Source organism: Apostichopus japonicus, chromosome 4, assembly GCF_037975245.1.
Source record: "Apostichopus japonicus isolate 1M-3 chromosome 4, ASM3797524v1, whole genome shotgun sequence".
Taxonomy (NCBI): Eukaryota; Metazoa; Echinodermata; class Holothuroidea; order Aspidochirotida; family Stichopodidae; genus Apostichopus; species Apostichopus japonicus.
In genome coordinates this window covers 4,785,576-4,811,366 of record NC_092564.1, presented here as the reverse complement: position 1 = coordinate 4,811,366, position 25,791 = coordinate 4,785,576, and the positions used below count along the sequence as shown (strand labels likewise).

The 25,791-nt window shown below is 37.1% G+C and overlaps 2 protein-coding genes across 3 annotated transcripts in view; both read right to left on the bottom strand.

Moving 5' to 3' along the window:
• Positions 1 to 1,517: 1,517 nt before the first annotated feature.
• Positions 1,518 to 15,392, bottom strand: LOC139966226 (cation channel sperm-associated targeting subunit tau-like). Its single transcript, XM_071969046.1, has 12 exons — positions 15,219 to 15,392; positions 13,491 to 13,539; positions 12,646 to 12,779; positions 12,053 to 12,172; positions 11,798 to 11,842; positions 10,932 to 11,092; positions 10,287 to 10,378; positions 9,148 to 9,223; positions 8,055 to 8,160; positions 6,533 to 6,737; positions 6,075 to 6,136; positions 1,518 to 3,206 (listed from the first exon to the last, which is right to left on the bottom strand). Exons 1-12 carry the CDS (start codon positions 15,306 to 15,308, stop codon positions 2,961 to 2,963), a joined length of 1,386 nt encoding a protein of 461 aa, XP_071825147.1. The 5' UTR covers positions 15,309 to 15,392; the 3' UTR covers positions 1,518 to 2,960.
• Positions 15,393 to 16,728: 1,336 nt separating this feature from the next.
• Positions 16,729 to 25,791, bottom strand: part of LOC139966224 (long-chain specific acyl-CoA dehydrogenase, mitochondrial-like) — a 30,079-nt gene continuing 21,016 nt past the window's right edge. The window contains exons 11-14 of one of the 2 annotated variants that reach the window (XM_071969036.1): positions 23,495 to 23,679; positions 19,733 to 19,924; positions 18,411 to 18,623; positions 16,729 to 17,652 (exon numbers count right to left, since the gene is read on the bottom strand). The gene's annotated coding sequence lies outside the window, so the exon portion shown is untranslated. The remainder of the gene's footprint in view (positions 17,653 to 18,410; positions 18,624 to 19,732; positions 19,925 to 23,494; positions 23,680 to 25,791) is intronic. The other variant, XM_071969037.1, reaches the window with a different exon arrangement.

The following is a 25,791-nucleotide window of genomic DNA, read 5'->3' as shown; positions in this document are numbered from 1 at the left end:
CTGGAAAACTGTCGCAAACTCCTTTCTTCTATAGTAAGATCTAGCAAACACGATATGTCATCATAAATCCGTCTCCAAAGAATATAATTTATGACAAGAAAAGTAACACGCGGCTGTGAATTTGTTCTAAATTGTGGGATTTAAAAGCAACTTTTTATCGTCGTATTTCAAACCAGTTGATACTCGCCGCCTCTGTATCAGTTTTTCTTCGATGGTTTCATGATTGGAACTAAAAATAGTTGCACGCCGTCTCAGTAACGATTAAAGTTCCTTTAAGAGGTCGAACTACCTGGGTTTTTATTTCCCTTTCTCCTTTGCGATTCATATAAGTAACTCCTAAATTAATTTAATCCATGTAGTGCGGGACGATCTCAAACTAAGGGAACCAAGCAGTTCAGTATCTTACTTGCCACTGATTGACTAAAAAACGTAGTTTTTTTCTTGCTTTCTTTTCTAAAAGAAGAGTTTTCAGATATGGATACAGTAGGCTTTTCTTAGCCTAGCTTTATTTACCTGCTATTGTTATATTCGCTGAATTTTCATCCCTAAGTCTGGTCTGGACCAATTGTCAGGAAATGTCATCGCTTAGCTAATGCTCCTTTTCACATAAGATGTATTGTAACTCTGTATAGCTTTTGACAAATAACCCGTTCACGCATTGTTTGACTTGGACTATACCCTTTTAACGTTAATCGATTCACGTTTATTTTGCCTTTTGCCAATTCCTCGCGAACCTCTTGATTGGACTATGGTATAGTGGTATTCATCTTTCATCTGTGTAACCATGTCGCACCCCAGTATGAATGAAAAAGGGTGAGACCCAGTCGATAATTGAAACAGAAAAGGTGATAAATTGGTTTCGATGGGAAAGTTCGATTACTATAGGTCATTATGCGAATGATCAATCTTTGTATACAGTGTTATATAGTGTAGAACAGAAATTGATCAAATACTGTCATTATTTTTTAACCGTCTTCCGATCAGAGACAGACATTATATATTCGTTTGATTAGACAAAGATGTCGAAACACCAATTAACACCTTTGCAAAGATTCCAAGGACAGTGTTTCTTCCTATGTTTACTTTCGTCAGGTTTTTTTCTTTCTCTTTTAAGATGCATCAAGGTCTAGCAGAGTGCCAAAGCTAATTGTAAATGCGGGGAAATGGTATCATGGCACCATGGAACTTACATAGCAACGAATAAAAGAAGTCATACAGCTATACTAACTAGTTGTGTTATCACACCATATGCAGGCCTAAAGAGATGGGCGGGAGGGGGAGGGGGGGGGGCTAGGCCCGCAGGGTCACTTAGTGGATCTGAGATAATATCGGATAAAGATTATAGGGCATTCTCATTTTCGTTATACTCTGGAGAAAACCAAGAATTAAGAGTAAAATAAATTCATCGGTGCCTCTGATGACACTTAAGACATGTACGAAACATCACGTCATTGACGCTTAATGATGTTCTTGAACAGAACTGTTCAGTATAAACATTATATACACGAAATTATGGATATGCATGAGTGCGTTTATGAACATTATCACCATTATTACAGCTGGTGTATTAATCCTGATCACTTTTAATGTCAAATATAAAGCAACATTTGTGGCAAATGTATTCACCTAATATATTGGAACGGTGAGTCTTGAACAGGGTTGCTATTTTAATTTATTTATAATTCTATCAATTACCGTGACCCTGTTCAATTCATGAGAGTATGTTGCCTATGTTTTGTTACTATGTCTACAGCCTTCACGGGCTGCAGCATCCAACCTCCAAGCTTGACATGTGACACATTATCCTCAATAAAGCATTTAACGCACAACACAATAGGAGCGAATTTCTTTGAAAATCGCTTGTCTTTAGACCAGTTCTATTCAATCGAGGAACAATTAGTCTCGAGCAAAAGAAAAGAAATTCGGTAAGATGGATTGACAGCGACCTAGAAGGTCCGTCTCGCTGTTATACCGGTGTATAACAAATGGCGATAATAAATGGCATGGGATTTGAAGAGCTTTTACAAGTATTTATGCCAGTGTAGTGTAACCAATTCGATTCTATTCAAATTGATTTTCTCAAGCGTACAGGCAGAGATCAATGACAGGTGATTATATATAATTCCATGTTTTCGATAGTTTTTACAATGTGATGGGCCCTTGAAAGAGATTGACTTTCATAGAGCCAGTAGCCTGCATTGAGGACAGAACAAACACGCCAAAATAAAAATGTGAAGAAAACATTACCGATAGAACGAACTTCCAAACAAACGAAAAAGAAAGAAAGTGAAAGAAAAATAGAAAGAGATATTACATAGCATATGTTGTAAATATATTAAAAGGAATTAAGCGCCCAGCAGGCTCCCATTCCCCTATGTCCCCCTCCCCGCCCGACCCCCCCCCAAGAAAAACTTTTCTTTTAACAATTTTTTTTTATATATAAATCCATATCGTACCTTACTATTTTCCCAGAATCAATGCCGCCTTAAAGGGCGTCATGTGGCCGGTCTATAGCCTCGAGCCCGCGGTCAATTAAGGAACTCGGAGGAAAATTATGGGATAACGAATTATGTATTCTCATAGGTCGATGGATGTACCGTGAATTTATGAAGACTTCAAAAGGTGTGCCCTGCATGTGACATTATTGTCCGCGGGCCGGACCTGGCTATCGGATGCCCTGCCCACGGTTAAATAGTTTACCATCGGTGTATGTTTATCAATCAGGTGCTGCAAGATCCACCTTTATACGAAATGACATATACGTTAATCTCATATAGATTATAGCAAACATTCGGATGATCCGCAGAAAATAAACGTTTTTCTCGAGGATTACTGGTTTAGGTCTGTATAGCCATACATATGGTTCAGTCGTTTTCTTTATTCGCCATCACTCCAGAGCCTGGAGAACTGCCCCTGGGATCCTATCTAGCTTGGCTGGCCTCACCGGCAAATTTAACAGTTCAGGGTTCCTTCATCTTGGTCTCAATTTTCACCAATCCAGAGGGTTGTTCTCTGGATGCTACCGTCGTGGCCCCACGGTCACGCCACGTACGTAAACGAGTTGAAAACCTGTTCAGAACTGAAGAGGGTAGGTCTGGTAAGGTGTTGGAAACATGGTGACGTCCTGAATCCAAAGCGTCTTCAGTTGTTCTACTAGTGTCGATGAATTCTCCCAAAGTCGAACGCGAACCACTAACATCGCTATCCTGTTAGAGAAATTGAAAGAGATGGTACGGGGTACAGTCACTTTTATTGAGCTCATGAATAATCATAGCCCTTGGGTGGGGGGGGGCTGTACAAGTTTAGACCTCGCAACTAGTGACATGGGACAAAAGAAATTCCTGTCACCAGTTGTCGAACAACAGAGAACAATTGTCATCGTTTGTCCAGACAAAGGGTTAGAATAAAGGGTTAATGTCATCGCGGTTGTAGCTAATATAATTTAGAAAATAAGTTTGCATGTGCGTGTGTGGACGGGGTTAGGATTGGAATGGGATAGGCTGCGATGGGGAATACATTAAGTCAAGAAAGTGAAAATTTACACAAGTTATAGTTCCAGCAAAGATTGTGGTTTAGATCAAATCCTGGAAAATAAGGAAAATATCATCGGCCTGTATTGAAGGAGAATCAAAACTAACCATCACGTTTACCTTCATCTGCTTAAGACGCCTGCTCCGATTGGGTTATGTCATAGTGAAAATGTCGTGAAATGGGTCTGCCATTTTGTCAATGCGTAGTAAGCCTATCACAAAACTATAGGAGTTGAAACCTTATGCTTTTGCTCTATTTACCTCGGTTTCTGTTTTCGTATTTTCAAGGTGAATTACAATGAACGTTAATGCATATAATGATAATATTTGGCCATACTGAAAACTGCAGCTCTTAAGAAGCAACTTTAGCAAAACCCACATAAATCAAATCAAATGCCGAACAATGGGTAAAAACATAATTTACAAATTCAGGCAAGTGGCTTGATAATTACACATTTTAGATATCCACAAGCCTCCAGCATGTCATCCACAATATATTCTAAATGAAATAAGGTTTGCCTTATTATATCTGTTCGGGGCACTTGTTAACCACAAATGCCTCTATCAGACTTAGTTCAATGACTTTTGTGATTTGATTGCAGGTCGAAATGCGTGTAAAACAGACGCCTACCACAGAAAATAATGGAATCATGTACAACTGACTTGACGCGCAAAAGCAGAATAGCAATCGGATATCGTGCGATGAACTGTTTTGAGCCGCGCACGAGTCCATACGCGCGCGCAGAAGGAAATCTTTGAATCATTTTTTGAACAATCTAACATTTGCACAACTTACGCGTAACGCCATCACTATGTGTTGTGCATGGCATCAGCGTAGTAAATACGTTTCTAATTTTTAACATAAAAAGTGGAATACCCTAATTTATATAAATTAACATGTAAATAAATAAAAGTATCATTTGTAAACAAATCTTAAATTGGCCTCTTCGAAATGAACCTTGATAGAGTCCCTGGAAACTTGAACACGACTCTCGCGTGGATATCGTTATAACAAACGTATTGTTTCACCTATATAGAACAATTCTTATAAATGTTAATAAGTAGACTAATATACAAATAATGAATGGTTATGAGTGCAATAGTGCAAATATTTCATGAGTTGAAAGATGTAATTTGTTCCATTTAACGAGGCGCAGCCGAGTTGAATGGAACAAATTACATCTTTCAACGAATGAAATATTTGCACTATTGCACGAATGGATACCATTCATTATTTGTTTTATACAACATATTATATTAAGATGGGTAAAATGCACTCATGCAACAGATTGTTTTGAACAAACAGGTTTCTCTGCTCTCTTACCATTGAAAAAGTGCTACCAAAAAAGTATAACCCATGGTTCTATTTCATAGAGTGGAATAGAGCGGATTTTGCATGCAATCAACGAGCAATTGACCAATCAAATGACCAGAATACAATTAGGTGTTGTATAATACCGTATCATTCAGCTGAAATGCTTGTATAATGAATACTATAAAATGCCACTGATAATGATCTGTGGTATAAAACTATGTTTTTTAATTATTTTCAGAAAAGGCGTACAAATGAAACTTGAATTAAATTAATTGAGATTCTCACGAATATTACCTTCATTCATTAAACTATAGCATGTATGGATAGGATGGCAAGAGGTTACTTGATGATAAGCGCACAAAATGTTCAGTTCTTTTAACAGACAAGGTAACGACGATCTTTCATGCATGATATTGCACTGTGGTTTATAGTTCTATCCTTAAACAAGACGATTTCACCAACTGTTTCGTCCGATTCCGCCAAAAGTAGAAATAATGATACAAGTTGAAAACAGTAGTTTGGTATAGTGCATTCCATTGTTTCGCTGCAATGTAGGAAAATAGTTTCCTGTGGGAATTCAGGTTTCCCACCATTCAGAAAGAGCACTTAAATGACCAGCATCCATGCATGGTTATGTATTTGTATAATCAAACTTATCTTTCGTGGAAGGGGAGCAAGTCCGTGGAGGGAATTATACACCATAACAATATATAATTTTATTTCATATTAAAACGATTGAAAGTATACCATCCAAGTCGTTCAAGAGGTCATGTGACATGTCGTCATAACTAGCATCTATCATTACTCGGGCCACACATTTTTTGGAACTTTTCGATTTGGTCAATGTTTCCCTGGTTGCATGAACCCCATGTAAGGTTACAGTAATTCATGAATGGTATAATGTAGCCTTGATAGTATAACACGCAAGTATAGGAGTGTCAATATATCTTTTAATTCTTCTTAACAGTGCTACTCTATCACTTATGGTGTTACAAACAAAATCAATTCGAACATTCAAAGTCAGGTTTGCCTTAATTCTGACATTTAGAAGCTTTTTTCTGACCTGGTATTTTCCAAACAGCTCGTTATTTATCTTCACATTTAGATAATGTTCTGCGATCTTGTGTAGTTTGCCTTTGTTTAGAACAATGTCATGCTTTTAGTTTTCTCAATTTCAATGACCATTTTTTTTACTGACACCGTATATACTTGCTATGACTTAAACTCACCTGATCAACACTACCAAGATTCGATACTACATTACTTCGTATGTTTGTTCTTCCTACGATACCTGAGAGAGAAATAAACATACAGTTTCAAAATTTTGGGAAAAAACCTATACCAAATGTGGTTTGTAGCACCTTAGCGCCATCTTCTAAAATGTCAGCGAATTTTTTTCATAAATAGGAACTGTGATGCTATATTTTCATAATATTCATCTTATACATTTTGGAATTAAAACTTGGGGATGTTGTTGAGAAAGTTTCAATCTGAAAAGTATAACTGCAAGCCCCTCCCCCCTCCCTCCATAAAACAACCCCTTCCAACACAACAAATTGTCCCCATAGTTGATTTTTAAGTCGTGCTTTGCATCATTAGTTTTAATAACACACAAAGATAGTCCATAACGCCCTATGATATGTAATAACCAACCAATCACATTTCATCTGCTCATGTATACACTTACCTGGTGCATTGGTCAATATCGATGACAGATCGATGATGTTCATTTCACCTTCCTCGTACTCAGCGTCAGTTTGGTCTACCGTCACAAAGTCAGCGTTGGGAAGATTCTGCAGTTGCCCAGGTCCTCCCTTGTTTGGCCCTTTAGCCGTCCCTGGGCCGTATTGGTTGATTGGTTGATTCTCACTCTGGGGATCCCCGGCTGAGGTCTGCAAATTTAAGGTTAGTGTTTGATATACAAAGCGCTTCGGTATAATACCAAGGGGAACGGGCAGCGGTAGAGATATGCCAAACTGGCTTATAACTATAAGTGAAGAACATTAAGCAGCACATTATTTACCACTTGCTCACCAGAAATGTTCTAGCATGTGATCGCAGCTATTACGGGTACGTCTTAAAGGAGACACAAAGCCAATTCTCATCATTAGCTCCGTTGGGAGCTCCGTTTGGGAGATATCCTAGTTTAATACTCGTGTCTTTGAATTGTAGTTCTGTGATTTCGTAGTCCCTTTAAACTGTCTCTTTATTTTACTTTTCATATTTTCAAGGTGAAATGTTAACAGTTTTGACCCTCAAAACATGAGGTCATGGAACCAGCTTTAATATTTTAGATTTCGCATTTGCAAAACCCATCTCCATTATAGAAAATGAACATTGTATAAAATTACAAAACAAAACAAAACAACATAAGAAATTGAAGTACAATGTCATATTTATACTTGATCAAGTCATCAGCCTAACAGGTGAAGATATATTCAATCTGTGATATCTCTCATAAGAAATAAGATATTATTTAGCTGTTTTGCGAAATTGCTGAAAAAATGATGTTTGAATTTGTGTCTCCCTCAACTTTAATTATTTTTCTTACCAATAAAATTGGGTCATTCTACACAATGCGGTTCTACAGACGTGAGTTTGAAGACTTAAAGGGAATTAGGGAAGGTAGAACGACTCACTGCAAGCCCATTGCAGTCTACGTCAGCTCATTTCTTCATGTTTCTTAATGTTACAAATTAAAACGATACAAACTAATCTTGAATGGAACCTAATGTAGATTCATACTTCATACAGTCTGTCCTTTCAATTCAAAAGTCAACCACCCGGTTTAATGCTTCGATCTTAAGATCGGAGACTGATCTGTAGCCAGGGGCAGGAGCCGTTGGGGGGGGAGGGGCACTGGGGGCACGTTCCCCCACTTTTTTTCCCCTTTGATGAATAACTGTCTTTTGGATATCTTAAGCCTTTGTTAATTTTAATATTTTATTTTAATAATTTATTATTAATCTGTACATGGTATTTTTAAAATGGCATCCCATATTTTTTTGTAGAGCAGTTAACAATAAACAATCTAAAAAAATAAAAAAATCAATGTTGCAGCATACTAACACATCAGATATATTTAAGTGATATGGCCGGTGTGTATCGGTTTATAGCATGGTGGTTGTGGAATGAGAAAGTACCCCTCTGATGTTGTGGCCCTCCCACTTTTTGTAAGCTTCCTACCCCCCCCCCTGCCTGTAGCCTACCTCGGTCTGTGGATCTTCTGCCTTTCGTAGGATCAGTTTCTCCAAGAATTTTTTTCGTTGAAGTCTGCCACCGAGCTCAGAATAATCTGTTCTGATTTTATCCAACCTGCACAAAGATAAACCGAATGGCTAAATTAAGATCAGGCTTTTACACAGGAGGCTAGACCATCAATTTTGTTATGAGGGGGGGGGGGATAGTTGTAACACGGGGGGTGCTTACATGCAAAATGGTGCTCTATTTTGCCATATTTGAAACAATGCTTGAAACAATGGTGATAGGTTGTACCATACGTAGGTGTTACATATTTATGTTCTATAAACTAGGACCTTTCTGGGATATACTGTCAATGTGTGTGTAGGGGGAGGGGCGGGGGTGGCTCATTCCCATTGATTGTTATTATGGGGAAGTTCCCCTAGAAGTTTATGTGGTTATGTCCCTTATTATAAATATAGAAGACAGGCTATATTCAAATATCCGACTTTCCTTGCAGCCGATACATTGTCTCGTCGTATGACCTCATACGTTGGGGATCGTCTACACATAGTCCGGCGCATATGAAACCGGCTTATCGGATGATTATTTATTGTAGCAACCGTGAGTTTTAATATGATACAGGAAGTTATTCAATAAGGCTTATCTGTACGATTGACGGATAGATTTACACTGGCGACTGTTATTTATAAATGTTTCTGACTAATGTGAAATGGTTTTCGTCTGAGGTGAATGTAAAAAGAAATGAATAAATCATGAGTAAAAGTATATATTTATATATACTATTGTTACGTTCTGTTAAACGAAGAATATGAAGGATTATATACATTATAACAACTTATACGAAATCATTCAGCTTTGATCTGAAAATGATGATATCTTAAAAAACACAAGACACGGAGAGACAGGGTTGGGGTGGTGGGGGGGTGTTGGGGGTGGTGGTGGGGAGGGGGGTCGAGAACGAAGGGGATAGGTCGAATGAGATTTATTATGTGCGATTTATTGGATCTCTATTTTATCCTTGTTATGAAAGCTTTATGTGAATTCACGACACGATAATTGTACTGAAATAAACAAATGCTTAAAAAGAAACAAACATACCTTTTATTCATCTTTTTCAATAACAAGGCCGGTTCCTCTTTGTCAAGATTTTCAAACGGATCCAAATGTAGTATTTCTACAGGCGGACAAAGTGAAAAAGGTCTAAGGATGTATAGACGCTTTTAAGGATATTATCATGCAATAATAGTTTACTGTGATAGTGACTTGATATGCCTATGTTACGGTATATTCTTTAAGATATTAACAGTCGAAAATAAGACGGATATGAGAAGCTTTAGTTATTATTATCTCAACTTACAGTTGTACCATTTCCATGGTAACGGAGAATATCCATCTTAACGGTATATATTCAAACTAATTTCATTTCATTTTCTTTAAATTAAATTAAATTTAAAACTACTTAAATTTGTTTCATGATGAAACCTGTCGACTGTCAGAGTTCCTCACAATCAATGAAACCATTGTTTTCGTTCACAAAATCTTAGACGGACATATCCGCAGTTCCAGCTCTTATTAATACCGACGTAGCCAAGATCCACAAGTATCCAAAGCTCACTGTTATACCCCCCCCCCCACACACACACACACCTCCCATCCACCTTACCACCGCCACTCTCAGGAACAAACAACACGCACGCGCATAGCCCTCGTTATCTTAATTGATGTACAAGAAACACACTATTGTTGTTAAAAGTATTCAAAAAAAGTAGAAAAGAAAAACAATGTAGGGCCAATCTTCTTTCCGTTATACCCCCATAAAACACCCATTAGTCAACATTAGCCCCACGCAACCCGCACCAACCCACACCAGTAGCAAAATTATCTGGTATAGTTGCAGATGGTTATTGCAAAACAGGTACAAAATAATACAAAATATACAAATTAAAATAAAATAAAACTGTTAGCAAACTGCTTATCCACTAGAGAGAGCCTGTGTAATAGAATGTGTAAAATTAAGTTGGCCTGACGTGTCGATCCTAGCAGGATCTTCTTCAGAGGCTAAATGACAAGTAACAGTAACAGAAGGGACAAAAACACGTGTTTTTTTGTCCCTTCTGTTACTGTTACTTGTCATTTAGCCTCTGAAGAAGATCCTGCTAGGATCGAAACGTCAGGCCAACTTACTTTTATACACAAATATACAAATCAACAAAAAAATAAATATATAGGATATATACCTATTTCTTGTTTAGCTGCTGGGCCAATCTCCATTTTTTCCGTAAAGTTGATAAAGTCTGGATGATTGACATGCACTGGCGCCATAACGAGGCTATGAATGACAAGTAATAACAATGGTACATATATTAGGGCAAACATTGGATAATTATGTGATTGGAATCAATTAATTATTTCCTACACAGATTGTGAAAACAAATCACTATTAATAAAACAAATATGCGTGTTTTTCAATATTAAGGGAAGCGTCATCGTTCCAAAGTAAATCAGTTTCAATTATGCCTTGTGTGCTTATGAGATATTTAGGGGTAACGAGTAAGGTAAGACCACCCGGCTACGTTCAGGCAAAGAGTATAAACAATTGAGAAATTATATGAACGTTGTAGAATATTTACCAAAGTATACTTATTTCACTCTTTGTTCCCTTCTCCCACTCCACCCTACCCTACCACCCACTCACCCCACCCCTCCACCCCAAACCAACCGGGAAAGGATTTGGCCCTTCTATTTTTTAAGTTTCATATAAATTATATTAACGTTCACAATAGTTACACTGAAATTAGTTTTTTTTTCTAATTGTATGCGCATGTGTAAATATCCCTCCGTATCACTTTTTAACCTTAGCTTCAACTGGGTGTTTCTCTGACCTGTCTGGTTGTGTCCTAGAATCCGGTGGATCGGCTCGGTAGAGCAGTGAATGGCTGACGATATCAGCCGCTTTAGTCTGCCGGTTTTCCAGCTGATGAGAATAACCGAATCCGAATATCCCATAAGCGAAACACATCTCCATCTCGATGTAAGCGACATGCTGTCGTAGATATAGCAAGATCGTTATAATTATACATGCTCGGGAGCACGGAAGACACCGTGATAATAATGGGGACCATTGCAGGTTTATCCAATGTATGGTTGAGCCACGTGCTGAGGGCCCCGAGGTCAAAAGGCCCACAATGTCGAGAAACCAAAAGCAACACTTTCCTGCAAGACAACCTACTTTAAAATTTCGGGTTATGCCTGTATTTCTTATTAGGGTTAGGTGAGGGGAGTGATGGAGGCAAGCATTATGGTGCCTTAGGTACCTGTACAGGGTTTGAATGCCGCACTATAAAACAAAATGGCAGCTTTTTGTGTTCAATAGCTCGACTATGAATACAGGCAGCATTTTTTTCAAATGATGAGGAAATAATGTCCATGTTAAAATACTTTCTAACATGTCGAAATGATCATGTTATTTTGAGGCGATGCTTATGTCTACGAAATTTGTTACTGTATATTTATATGCATATTTTATCAATCAAGATATCTGTTCCAGAGGTGCATGGCAAGAAATTGAACATGCCGGCCACAGTGAAATTCTGCACACAATGTGTGGGTCGTTTTAGACTATATTTAAGGATGTATCTTCTCATGTGACCAAAATGAAAATATTTCTACAATGTCTATCTGAAATTGATGAAATAATGTGGTAGACCATATATAGACTGATTTAGCGATACTCTCTCACTGAACTTACCTGTTGTCTAAACCGAAGATCATAACTTCCGGCAGCGTATAAATTCTAAGGAACAAAATAAAATAGAAACCTCATGCTAAATAGTCATTCTGAAAAGCAGTTCGTCTGTTGTATATTCTTCTGTTTATTTGTGTGAGGGGGGGGGGGGGGTGGGGCTCTTAATAACAAACGTGGGTGATGTTGATACATTACTAAGTACAAGCCAAAACGTCCTTAAAAATCACCAAGATCGGTGATGAAAGTAGCATATCGTACCTTTATAATGTCATAAATATGCATATCCTTGTGTCCGAGGATTCGATGAACGTTAGCAGTCATTACCATAATAAGATCAACCCGCACTTGGTTTTGAGGCGCACTGCGATCTCTTGATAACTGCAGGCGTACAAGGAAAAATAGGAACAAGAAAATGAGCTCTCATTTTACTGAAGGTTTTTACCTCTATACCTCCTCAATCTGCTAATGGTGAAAGAGGAAGTTTTGAACAGGAATGGGTGTGTTTTAAACCTATATCGATGAAAAGTAAAATTGAGACGTTATTCTGTACAACAATTCTTGCATCCATTTCAATTTACAAAGGTTTGGGGGGGGGGGGGGCTAATTAGTTTTCCATATCAATAGATTGTGACTACAATATCACTGCTAAAGCTACGTTTAGGGTATTCTCAAATAACCTTTTTGGTGACATGCATATAATATTTGCTCTCGTAAATCAGTAATGCTGAAAAGGTTTATTAGCGAATCTACTATGTTTTTATGAACACTAATACGGTATACCGACTTACCGTTTATCAACCTACGTACGGTATACCGTAGTTGCGGCAAATGAGTCTAGTATATATACTTACAGTCAATGAAAAGTTTTTCACGTCGTTGATCACAGTGGTAGGTTTCCCTCTGTTTGGGCAGACGGTCTTTGTGATTTTGGTCACTAAGCCAACGCGAACACGGATGTAAACCTCCGGCTCAGGAACTACGAAGTCTTCCAGAGGTTAAGAAATTTGTCAAACCATGACTCCGATACTCATGATAAACATATAAGCATCTAAAATGAATCATTTAAATTAGGAAATTCTTCAAGAAAGTTTCCACATATGGGTTCTTGAACCATGTATGCAATTTTCCACACTAATCTGTTGTGCGGTCGCACTTGTGTATAAGTCCTATGATGTGAACCCTGGTGAATATTTCATATAGGCTACATTTGTTTCTAAAAAGACAATTAATTAAAGTTGAAAATTAATATCATCATCCTCATATGAGATTAAATGTTCTTAGCCAGTTATGACATTATAATTGACAAATCTTATCGCATCACAAAGTCAACATTAAATAATTCGTTGAATAACTCTGAGTTACAATACCAGGTTGTTTATGAATATTCGCGTGATAAATTACAGTCATGAAATAGGAACCGCTTTCAACATCAGAAGGTCTGACGAAAGGGGATAAGGTGGGTGGCTACAGTCCCGTGGTCAGGGGTCACTTACAGGGTCCGTGCAAATTTTTGATTAAAGAACAATGTATTCTCATTTCATGATGTTCTTAGAACAAAACTGAAGATTTAAAATATGGGGACCCAGGTCACATAAATGTTACCCGGGCCCAGTCGTGCTCTCGACGCCAGTGAGCATCAGCTTTTCATTTGACCCAACTGATGTCCCAAAAGTCTACAAATGACGTAAGAGGATACGATTTTCATCAAGTTTCAGAGACTTCACGTGAACACTCAAGACGCCACTCTGTTAACAGAACGAAAACAGAAATACTTGGTAAAATGATAAGATGAATTTCATTTGTCCTTCCTGTTGCCATCTCAAAGTTTGGTATCAACCTCTGTAAAATGTTTTAATGCATGTCATATTTTGTTATCATGGTTTATAAATAAGACTCAGTCATATCCTAACTAAACGTATTTGATATTTTCTTGTGTGTCACAAACGGATCGATATCGTTGCTATGGGGACAAATTTGAAAATATGATCAGGTCATGTTGGAAGATATTTGAGCGGCAATTTGATTTTGAGTTATAAATTAATTTAGAATTGACCAATCCATATAATATTCAAATCTGCTATAGAAGAACACTCATTCTCTTAACTATTGATCTCTTTGGATGCACCAACATAATTAATGATTTATAACTCGCTTTGTCTTATCAATTAAGAGTCCCACAAATAGAAGTGGTATGTATTTGTCTATATGCGAATCTTGAAACTTAAATGTCCAATTTTATCATCAAGTTTTATGCAATTTTGTTGTCTAAATAACAGCACCTCATTCTACCTATTCCATGCCGGTTTGAGTAGCATATGGTATTGTGGTATAACGGAGCTTGGCTTGTCTCTAAAGTTTGAACGAAATTGATAAAGAATAATATAGAAACATGAGGTTTGTGTTTTGAAGCTCTTTAATAAATAGTGTCTCCCTTTTACCGAAATGTTATCGTACAATTTGACGTTTACGCGACAACAGGGAGCATTATGCTTTTGTAACGAATATATAAAACCAGTCACGGGCTGTGGGAGAGGGGTGGGGTTATATATGTCACTACATCGGAGATAATAATCAGTAGTATAATTGGACCTCACCGGAGTATCACGAACACTAAGTTATCACTGCCCTCCTAGCCTGTTCCACACCCCATTTGAACCAACACACGCAACACGCGATTTAAACAAATCACGCACAATACACATCCCAAGCAACTACTCACACCACCGACAAGCGCATAAATAACCACAACATCGTGACATCGTTAATACATCATGTGCAAATCTGTGCCTTTGTTTAAACCTGAATAGTAGTCTTACTAATTAACAATTCAAATCCAAATTAACTCAATCACTACATCGCTGCATTTGAATCCATTTAGAACCAATCCGCGCCTTATTCTGGCGGATTGTGATCAAGTTTTGATGAAATCAACTTGACGAAAGATAAAGCACATGTTCTCGTATAGCATCGCGAAGTAACCTTATGATGGCAGTTAGATTTGGCTACTATATTCTTTTCGCTAAATGCTATAGGCCTAGCCACTACTGAAGACAACGGTATATTTACGCCACAATGAAGAGTTTGGGCAAATATTGTATGGACGTTTGTACAATATCACATTGTTTTCCACAAGGACAAGATGGCACTCATTGTTCATGATGTAAATACAGACTTCGCGCATAACTGTGAGGAACCATCATAAAATTGGAGCCGGAATTGACGTCAAATCCAAAGTTGAGAGAAAACATTGTAGGCCCACGTATATATGGAAATGTTTACAGTATCATATGTGTCCCCCCCCCCCCAACAGGATGGCGCCCATTGTTCATCCGTAAATACTGACATTAAGAATGCTATAAAAGTGACATCTTAGGCTAGACCTAGCCTATTTAGGCCTAAGTCCTACGTGTCTTTGCTTATTTACCGGAGGAGCTGTTACGTAACTTGCTCTGGCCGAATTGTAACCATCTTCCTGGTTGTCATTATCTTTCTTTGGAAGGATTGTGAATGACATAGCACTTCGAAATTCTTAATTCGGACAAATGCCGCTTGTGGCATGTAGGCTAGACACTGTTTAAAATGGGATCATTAATGCCCAGGTTCCGTAAAGTGAACACAGGAAATTCAGAATTATGATAATATTATTACGCACGCTTATTTGTACGCTCATGGCTCTATAATATATACGCATTTTTTTTCTTCGGAATGCCCGCGCATGAGCCATAAAATTAGACGCTGGGAACAGAGACGCCATAGAACATCTGTGTGGGTAGGGGTGACGCTGGCAGAGGCACTCAAATGGATTCTACGCATGTTTACACTAAGCAATTCAGAAAGGTCTGTTGGCAGACTGACGGTGTAGCCTTTCTAGCCAAAGGTGCTATAACATAATTCCTGTATAATGTGTAATTCTTTAATTCTGTAATTTCAGCTGTGTAATCATTCATGTATTCTAAGACATAATTCCCATATACATGCTGCACATACACATGTCCACAACAGAGTAAGCAACTCAAGCGAAGGCGCCAGATTCATGATTCATATACTTTTCACACACAAAATGTTACATATCAGCTCTAGGTGAACCAAAATATATCTCTTTGTGGAAACCAATTCACGCACACGCCTGAAGGAAGCGCACGTTTTCTTACAGCGCCTCCGTATACACTTAATGATAATGAAACCATTCAACTCGCGCGCGTACGAGCGCGTGTTCGTTTGACTTGGTTGATCGTTATGTGAAACTGTATTGTCGTACGTACTCCTTCTAGCACAGCGACCAAAACGGCATATAACAGAAACAAGAAATCAACAGAAAACACAACTGAGACGTTAATTCCTAGTTAATGCTAGGGAACTTGTATTTTATAACAAGATATAAGAAGGTATGAAAGAATGGATGAACCATAACACCAGGTTATACCAAGACAATGGTATGAACACAATAACATAAGGAAAAAAATACATTGAAATAAGGTTACATATGAACGCAATATGTATTCAATAGTTAGTGACATGGCATAAATTACGTAGCGCGTTTGCTTCAGTACAACTCATGTCAACTGATCAAGATGAAAATGTAGTAAGAAGGGAAGAAATAAGTAGTAAAATAAGTTCCTATTTTTCTTGGTCCCTTCCGTGTTGAAATTGTGGAACAATGGCAGTACACGGAATAGACAGCAATTTGAAAGATGGCGCACATATCGGTTTCTGTATACTGAGTAAACATTGAAGTTCTCTTTAATGGTTCCTATGTTTTGCCCCAAGAATGATTAGTTAACGTCAACAATTGACAATACACTGTAACCTCTGTGCAAGCCTGGCAAAATGGACTAGGTGGTGTGGAGCGGAGGGGGGGGGGGTAGGGGTCTACAGACTGAGCCTCGGGGTCAATCAGAGGGGCGGCAAATAAGAGATAAAGCATTCGGAAATGGTTTGTTTTTGTAAGTGTCATAATAAACTTAAGGAAGTATGAAGACTTCAAAACGGGGTCATTATAATATAGAAACCTTAATTCGGAGTCCGAAGTGGCTTCTCGCGACAGCCCTGACTCCGTGGTCTCGTTTCTTTCTAAGCATCTCACCTCATATAACACACAGTTATAAACTATGTGTGAATAATTAGGGGGTATAAAGAACTCAGAAAAGTAGTTTTAGCAACTGCTGCTAATGTTATCATACTAACTTCTTTTATCAATTTAGTTATTATTGTTATTCCTTTTTGGGATTTAGTGGGTGGGTGGTTGTTCGGAGAAGGGACATCAATGCGTGTGTGTGTGAATGCGGTGGTGGTGGTGGGGGGGGGGGTGGGCAATAATATTAACCGTCAATACCTATTCACGTTTATGGAACCGGTTGAAATGAGGTCTTTAGATTCTATTATTCAATTCAAGCGCTGTCTTAAAACTTTTCTTTTCTCTCAACTCAACTATTAGTTTTTGCACATTCAGCACCCGTAAAGCGCATTGAACAACCTTTGTTGGAGTCTGCATGCGCCATATAAGACTCGTTGTTATTATTTTTATTTTTATTATTCATGATACGACGGTAATGGTCTCGCCTGCCGATCAATCAGTGTATTATTAAGGCTCGTTACGTAATTTTTCACTATAGGTGGATAGAATGGAACTGCGTCTAAATGAGTTCGATTCCTTAACGGATATGTTTGAGTTGCGCATCTGATACGCTCCATATTGACCGGTTGGCCTAGGAATGATAACATACGAATCAGTTCCTTCTCTGGATTAAGAGCCAGTTCCTCGTAGTAGACAATCAGTAACTTTTTCGAGTTGTTGATCCACGACAGATTTAAGTCATGCCATTTTTGAAATGATGATTTCACGCTCACCAACCACTCCACTGTAAAAACAAACCAGCAAAACAAAGTATGGTATAACAACGTAATAAAGGGCCGTGCTAAAACATCTGGTGGTGAAAATGGGGGACCACGCTATCCGGGGAGTATACTGGGAGAGGTAACATCTCCTTGAGGAATTGTTTACTTTAACAATGTTTGTGAAATATCTCACGCATCTATTTATATATGTTAAATTTAATTCCAATCCATTCCATGTCGTTTCATTTTCACAAATTTTAGTTGACTTTTTCCTTTTGAGACGAGTGAAAAACTAGCATATAATTTTGGCAACTAAACACTTAAACTTAGCTTCTTCTTTATCATTATTATTATTAAAGTGTTAAATATAGCTTTTTCATGCCATGCATATTCAGTCATCGCATGTCACGTGACATAGTTTATTAGATTGTATAATGTTATAAACAATAATGGAAACATTCAAATAATATCCTGGTGTATTTCTGTGATACATTTCGTCTCTATTGATGGTACGAATCAGAGATCTATCACAGCATCTCGTCACAGGTTTATGTTTATTAGTTCTATCTCGTTGTTAAAAAGGTTTTGATTAAAAAAAAACCCACCAACATTCCCTCTCGTGCATTCCTCTCAAACAGAAAAGTCACTTCGTATTTACGTTTTATGTTAACATGCATGATTGATTTACAAATATCATGTCCATTTAATCCAGTAAAATTCACTAGAAAAAGCTCATTTTTTAAAATGTATTCGTTGAAAGTTTCAAAGCTGTCAAACTCACCGGATTTATTTTGGATTAAACTTCTTGTGAGTTCCTGTGACTGAACCTTGAGATATGTTTGACATCTGAAGAATTCTGAAATAGAAGACTCGTAAGGGTTTCTTATCAAGAGTATGGCACCTTCAAAATCTCTCACGTGATTTGCATCATAAAGATGTGATTTCACCAGTATTCCTCTACCCGTCCTGAAGTCGATGAATGACCCTTTAAGAGCTTGAAAATATAGTAAAGTAAAAAAAAAGTAACATAATGATATAATTCGTATAACCGTATAGTTTCATAAATGTTGTTCTTTTTTTATAGTGAATTATTGTTGTATACCAAAAAATGTTAAACTCGACCAAATTTTTTGAGTATACGTATCGAAAGCACAAAACTGTTTGCTTTGATCCTTCCTACCATTTTCCAAACATTGCAGAATGTTTATTATTTGTCTTCTTTTAATTGTCTTGTGTTTGTTTGCTGATGTATATTTTATGTTTTTGTGTTGGAAATTTCCCATCTTGCTTCGTCAGTATCAGAGATATCCTAGTCTAACCTACGGAATGCCATATGTATAAAAAAAATGTCCGAAATAATATGACCATGTCCAAAATAATATAAGAGTGTCAAATGTAACTGAAACCCAACGACGAAATTAGCTTTAAAGATTGAAAGATCATTGTGTTGAAGAAATCCCCCATCTTGCTTCGTATCAGAGATATCCAATAGTCTAAACTAGTCTATGCTATGCTTATAATGAAAAAAAGTCCAAATTAATAGAAGCATGTCCAAATCAACATTACCATGTCCAAAATAACATAAGCATATATAATATGAACGTGTCCAAGATAATATAAACATGTCCGAAATAAAATGGGCGTGTCCAAAAAAATCGTAAGAGTGTTGAAAAATAATGTTAGAGTGTTGAATTGTTCAGCTTATCAGCCGTTTACAATTTCTGTTACTTTTTTGCATTTTAACGATATGTCGGTCGAGATCGATTTTTTAAATTGAAGATATTATTTGTTTCGCGGTGCGCCGGTTGACCGGTCCACGGTGCTGTCACTATCAGTGAAGTACTATTGATCTGAATCGTTAGCGTTCTCTTTGGTTTTTCTTTGGTTTTGACACTGTAATCAAATGCAAAATTAAGTAATTTCCCCCAAAATAATACAATTTTCCTCTAGCTATTTGATGAACTGGATCATCCTTGCTATCTATCATATTGACCAATGGTATTGTTATTATTATTATTATTATTATTGCGATTATGTCTCCTTGAAGTCATGGATATTTGAATGTTCATATCAAAAACGGAATATGACGAACATAATTCTTACCTAATGAAGATAATAATGTTCTCTCTGTTTCCCAGTAAACGGAAGTTGTGTATATCTGTGACGCAATCTGCATCATATATCTCGTCCAAGTATTTCCGGATCTCGGAAAACTCGACAACGCGATCAGAGGCATTGATTGAGATGGGGCAAATTTGATTTCATTTGCCATCTGTTGACAGTTAATGGCTCCTACTGATAAAACAAAAGAAAAGCAAGAAGAAGAAGAAGAAGGAGAAGAGTTATGACGTCTTTATAATAAAATGCTGAAATTTATATACCATGGAGGGTCGTGTGACGTGCTTCACTGTACAGGAGCACTCAACTCTTATACAACGACTCCTCCAATGTGTATTCTATACATCAACGAATGTCATAATATCATAGCCACCACATTCCATGTGAAGATATATATTGCAATTTAGCTAAGTGATACACTTTTCCAATGTTTACCGCAATTTTCAATTTCCAAAATTGCCATTTTGAGTATATTTTCCTTATCGGAATCGAACTGCAGCTGGAACGCACCAATAACTTATCAGATCTGTACACAGTGTAGGCCTACATAGACATGATAAGCAGACGACAGGATTTCGTTGTTCCTTAGCAACACAAGTCTCCTTGCTATTTTTGCCCGTTGAACAAGCGCGAGACGGGATAGGAGTGATCGCCGTATTCGCAATTAATTTATCTGACAGATTATGTTGAATTGTAGTCAAGGTCCATGCATTTCTGACACAGAGAAAGTAAATCTCAACATCATTATCATCCAAACTTAAGCGATTTATTCTCATTTTTACAGTAAAGACCTGTTAAAGTGGCGTTCTTGGTCGACGAAACTCTTAACCTTGCGAACTGAACAAGGGTTAAATAATATGCTAGCAGCACGTCACATGACACACTTCATATGGTTGGTACGTTTTTGTAAACTGTGTATATAGAGCGAGACTTCCAGATTATTTATACTTCGATGATTGGTCATTAATGAGCAGCTATAGCTATCACTTAAAATTAAGGCCATTAAGGTCGTTGCCTGTAGTGTTAGCAAACATGACTGTGTTGGTATATAAGAAACAGTAACCTATAACCAATTCAGTTTAAAAAAGGGGGTGAAAGTGGATTTTAAGAAAATTATTTCAGTTTGGTATTTATACTAACTAACGGGTATGAAAGTTATTGTTAGAACGTTCTTAATTTAGCCCCCCCCCCCCACCACGTCCTTTAACCCTCCTTCCCCTCCGCTCTCTAACTTTCCTCTCATGCCACAACGAATCTCTTTAATCTTGGGTGAAAATACTGAAGAATATGCACCCGATTATACACACAGAGAACACATGCAGTAACTACTGTAAATCTTTAACTTTTGCACCAGAGTAAAAACTGAATCGTGATCTAAATTGGTAACATGTGCTATTATGATTACAGTAAGAACTGAGGATATGTGTAATTCCATGAACAAATCCAGCTTGATGCATTTTTTGGGATTACACATATCCTCAGTTTTAACTGTAAACCTATATTTTTACAGTAGTTTAACTGTAATCTCTGTTCATGTGAATCGGTTGAAATATGCTGTATCTGCAGGTTTCACTATACAATTATTTAATTTTAGAAAATGTCTTCCATCATTCACACGCCTGTTGATTCACTAGTTCCCGACGGACGTCTGTTTCATGTATTTTAAATCGGATTAATTTCGGAAATGTAATTCAGGAAGACACGTATGTCTGTTGCTTCCTTCTTACATGTGAGGGAAATTAATGATAAAGTCATGCACATCATTGGAATGACATATTTATGTCTCTGAATTGATATAAAACCGGAGAAATCCCAAATACATTGCGATTCAGCTAGATTGGTCCCTTAACTTGTATCAGGAATTCTGTAGTTGTACTACTAGCTACTAAATAAATGTTATTGTTGACCCCCCCCCCCACCCATGGCCCTCAACATGCCTCCCCTTCCTCTAAGTGTATATATCAAGTACCTGAATAACTTGCAGTTGACCAGCAGTCATTTCACGATTTCAAATTGCGCATGCGCGTTTCGTATCTCTGTGGGTGCACGCACCCAATTCAGTTTTTCAGGGGGAAATATTTTATTTGGATCGTTTACACTAGAAAGGCTACAACATATCTTTCAAAATGTATGCCTCCACCCAGGGGCGTAGCGAGCGGGGGGTGTGGGGGGGGGTGTCACGCCCCCCAATAATTTGGTCGCTGTCGGCAAATTTTGGGTCTGTCGGCAAAAGGAGAAAAGGTGAAGAGAGCGGAAGGGGAAGAAAGAAGGAAAGCTGAATAGAAAAAGGAGAACGGGAGCTTCTTCCGTGCCAAATTTGACTTAAAATATGCACCAGATTGCATCTAAGGACATTCAAACTAATTTTTCCAAAGGGGAGGGGTAGACCCCCTACCCTTAGACCCCTCCCCCATTTCAGTCACCACTTCCAGATCCGTCGGCAAATCAAATTTGACTTAAAATATGCACCAGATTGCATCTAAGGACGTTTCAAAACTAAAAATTAGACCCCTCCCCAATTTCAGTCACCACTTCCAGATCCGTCGGCAAATCAAATTCTCCACACCCCCCGAACAAAAACCCCTTCGCTACGCCCCTGCCTCCACCTCCATTGAACCCAAAGACTCATCATCCCACAAATTGAAAGAAAATATGATAAGTATTGTTACGGGAGATCAATCTGTCAATGTCTGTTAATATGATATATAGTCTCATTTAATGTTATTAACTCATTCACGTAAATGGTTTTGAAGGTATCAAGAAAGTGTTTATTGAAATAAGAGCATCAGTGGCCATTATTAGACTATCTAGCATATTTGCGGGCTATACTGATGATCCTTACAGGGCTGTATCATGCCTTATATAAGGGGAAGATTGTGGGTCTATTTGATTGATTTATTTCTTTATTTTTTTTTTCTGGCAGAACTGAAATCTTTCTCGGACTGGACTAGCATATTAGAATCCATGCTATGATTGAGCACTATATAGTATAATATCTGTATAATGTTACACCGTATACATTGGTGGTACGGTAATTGGCCGGAACCAGCAAATTATCTAACACATATAGGCCGACGTGGAATAGTCAACCTTGAATATGTTACCTATGGATGACTGCTTATTGTAACGATACAGGAAACTATAAGATAAAAATAACTTGTACTTCGGCTGAGGATGCAATCTACACAATATGTTCATGTAATTACTATAGTACATACATCATATAATTAGTTACGTACCTGTGTCATGCTTTTAATAGCGACACATGAAACAATTAAAGGAAGAATTTCGCAGATACAACGTTGCATCGGCTAAACCTTAGCCACTCATGCCAAATATCGAAATATTTCATAATAATTTTGATCTATTGTTTCGAAGTAACCCTAACCTCAGAATATATATATATATATATATAAATATGTATATATATATATATATATATATATATATATATATATATATATATATATATATATATATATATATATATATATATATATATATATATATATATATATATATATATATATATATATATATATATATATATATATATATATATATATATATATATATATATATATGCCCGTGGGAGTGGGATTTGCAAGTAATTGTCTCCAAAACGATAACCCTTACAGCTAAACACACACACATATTTGATTCTACATTTGTTATCAACATTTGATTCCTTATAAGCTACTTAAAACCTACAGGTCCCCCCTACCCACCCCAGACCCAATGTCTTACCCATTGCATCGTCTGTTTGGAGTGTCGATATTTCCTTCCTTTTACTAGTGACTTCCACGTTGTTCGATCTACTGGATTTAATCACAGTGCGAGCAGCGAAGTCGGATGACTTGGGAAGTAGATAAATGACTATCATAACAGCTAGACTCGCCACCAATGTAGTCCATTGAGAACAGGTGCCGATCCTCAAATAAAGAAATAAATAAACAAACATGTATATATGGAATAAATCAGATTAAAACACAGCTACTAAAACAGTTACTAAAATGTGTAGAGGATGTAGGCTACTAGTGGGGTTTCATGGGAGTATTGCTCAGACGTCACGTCCATACTATACAATAAATTGGACGTTTTTAAACACAGATGGAAGAGATCAAATGTTGCACTAATATTTTAGATTTCGTAAATAGAACACAAACAAACTAACATGCACTACTGGACAAAAGGAGACATGGACATCACACGAGACGATGAAACTACCAGCGTTTATATGACGTCACGCCACACACTTTAAAAGAGGCGGAATGAATGAAAATTTAACCCTATAGCAAATCGAAGCAGTATTCAGGAGGGAGTAGAGCTCAAATTTAACGGAGGCGGTAGAATGAGGTGGACTGGGCGGAATTTTCAATAGTAAACTAATGAATAATCACATACAGACGGTTGTCTCAAATATCATTGGTCTTTGATGTCGCTTTTCAGTGTAATTCATTTTGGATGCAAACCACACCCACCCAGTTGGGGCAATTTGTTTAATATTAGTTCTGTCATCTTACATTTCAAACTTCAAAGCAATCTTATTGACAGTATGTGCAGTTTGAATATTCTGTTTATATCAGAAATAGGTTATGAAATGTTCAAACTGTTCGTATATGGCTGCATTTAAGTGTAACACGAGAGGACAATATATACTGCAGTATTATACCATTTCAAAATTGTCCCAACTGGCTGTCCATGAAATATTTCCATTCCGAATATGCGCATGCGTTCATTAACTTCATGCGACCATTAACTTCGTCTACACAATTTATCTGTCACCTGTCGTCCTGTCCAAGCAAACCCAAATCGGTCATCACCTTTCGGCTGCTACACTTAAAGTATCAATACGTGTTTGCCTATGAATTTCGGAAAATAAACTTCCGAAGCAGATTAAATGATTCTATTCTAAATTCACTCTGACAAGGTGGGATTAATTGAGAAAAGCTGTCGCAATCGAAAGAAAGAATTTATTTTCTGTTGCCCTATATAGCGCGAACGGTTTACCGTAAAAATCACTGCCACCGCCCATATCAACATGTTCATTACACAAATGTAACCTATATATACTCGTACCGTCCACTTTTTGGACCCAATTCCACAGAGGAAACGTCTGAAAACACCTGTTTTTTCATTGCAATGGAAGGGAATGACACAATTTCGAAAGTTAAATCTGTAAGACCAAAAGAAAGATACTATTTAAGGGATGAAACCTACTTCAGGCTAACCACGAAAGTGAAAGAGAAACTAAGCCTAACGGTCGTAAACAATACAGAGAGATTTGATTGGCGCATGATCTGTTGGGCGGGGCTTGCAAATTTTGGTTGAAGTTTGTAGAATCAACGGACTCGTTAATAAAATCTGGCGAATTTTATTCCGCTCAAAATGTTTAACGACAGATAACTCAATTAAAATAATGAATATTATTATGAAAATTGCATAGAACGGTGTCATTTTCACTGAGCTATTCGGGCAGTAAGCTGGAAATGTTGAAGTTTAAATTTGGCAAACACACATTGAGACATTAAATGTCTTTTACCAGGCGGAAGTCATTTGTTTTTCAATATGATTTGTTTTTGATAATATAATTAAAAAAAAAATCACATGGTGATTCAATTATTATGAAACATTTCCAAGGTTCATATAGGTCAACATATGAGTTTATATAGTGTCACGTATGCCATCAGATCATTAATATTGAACTCACGTAAAGACGTAAAACTAATATCATGTTCGGCCCCACATATATATAACTATATATAACTATATATATATATATATATATATATATATATATATATATATATATATATATATAACTATATATATATATTTATATATATATATAACTATATATATATATATTTATATATATATATATATATATATATATATATATATATATATATATATATATATATATAATTTATGAAGTTAGATCATTTAATTCCATTGTTGTGACTTATTCTGAATCGAACTAAAGCAGGTCTTACAGCGTCAACGAGACTTATTTTTGGACATAAAACAATAAGCGTTGAAAT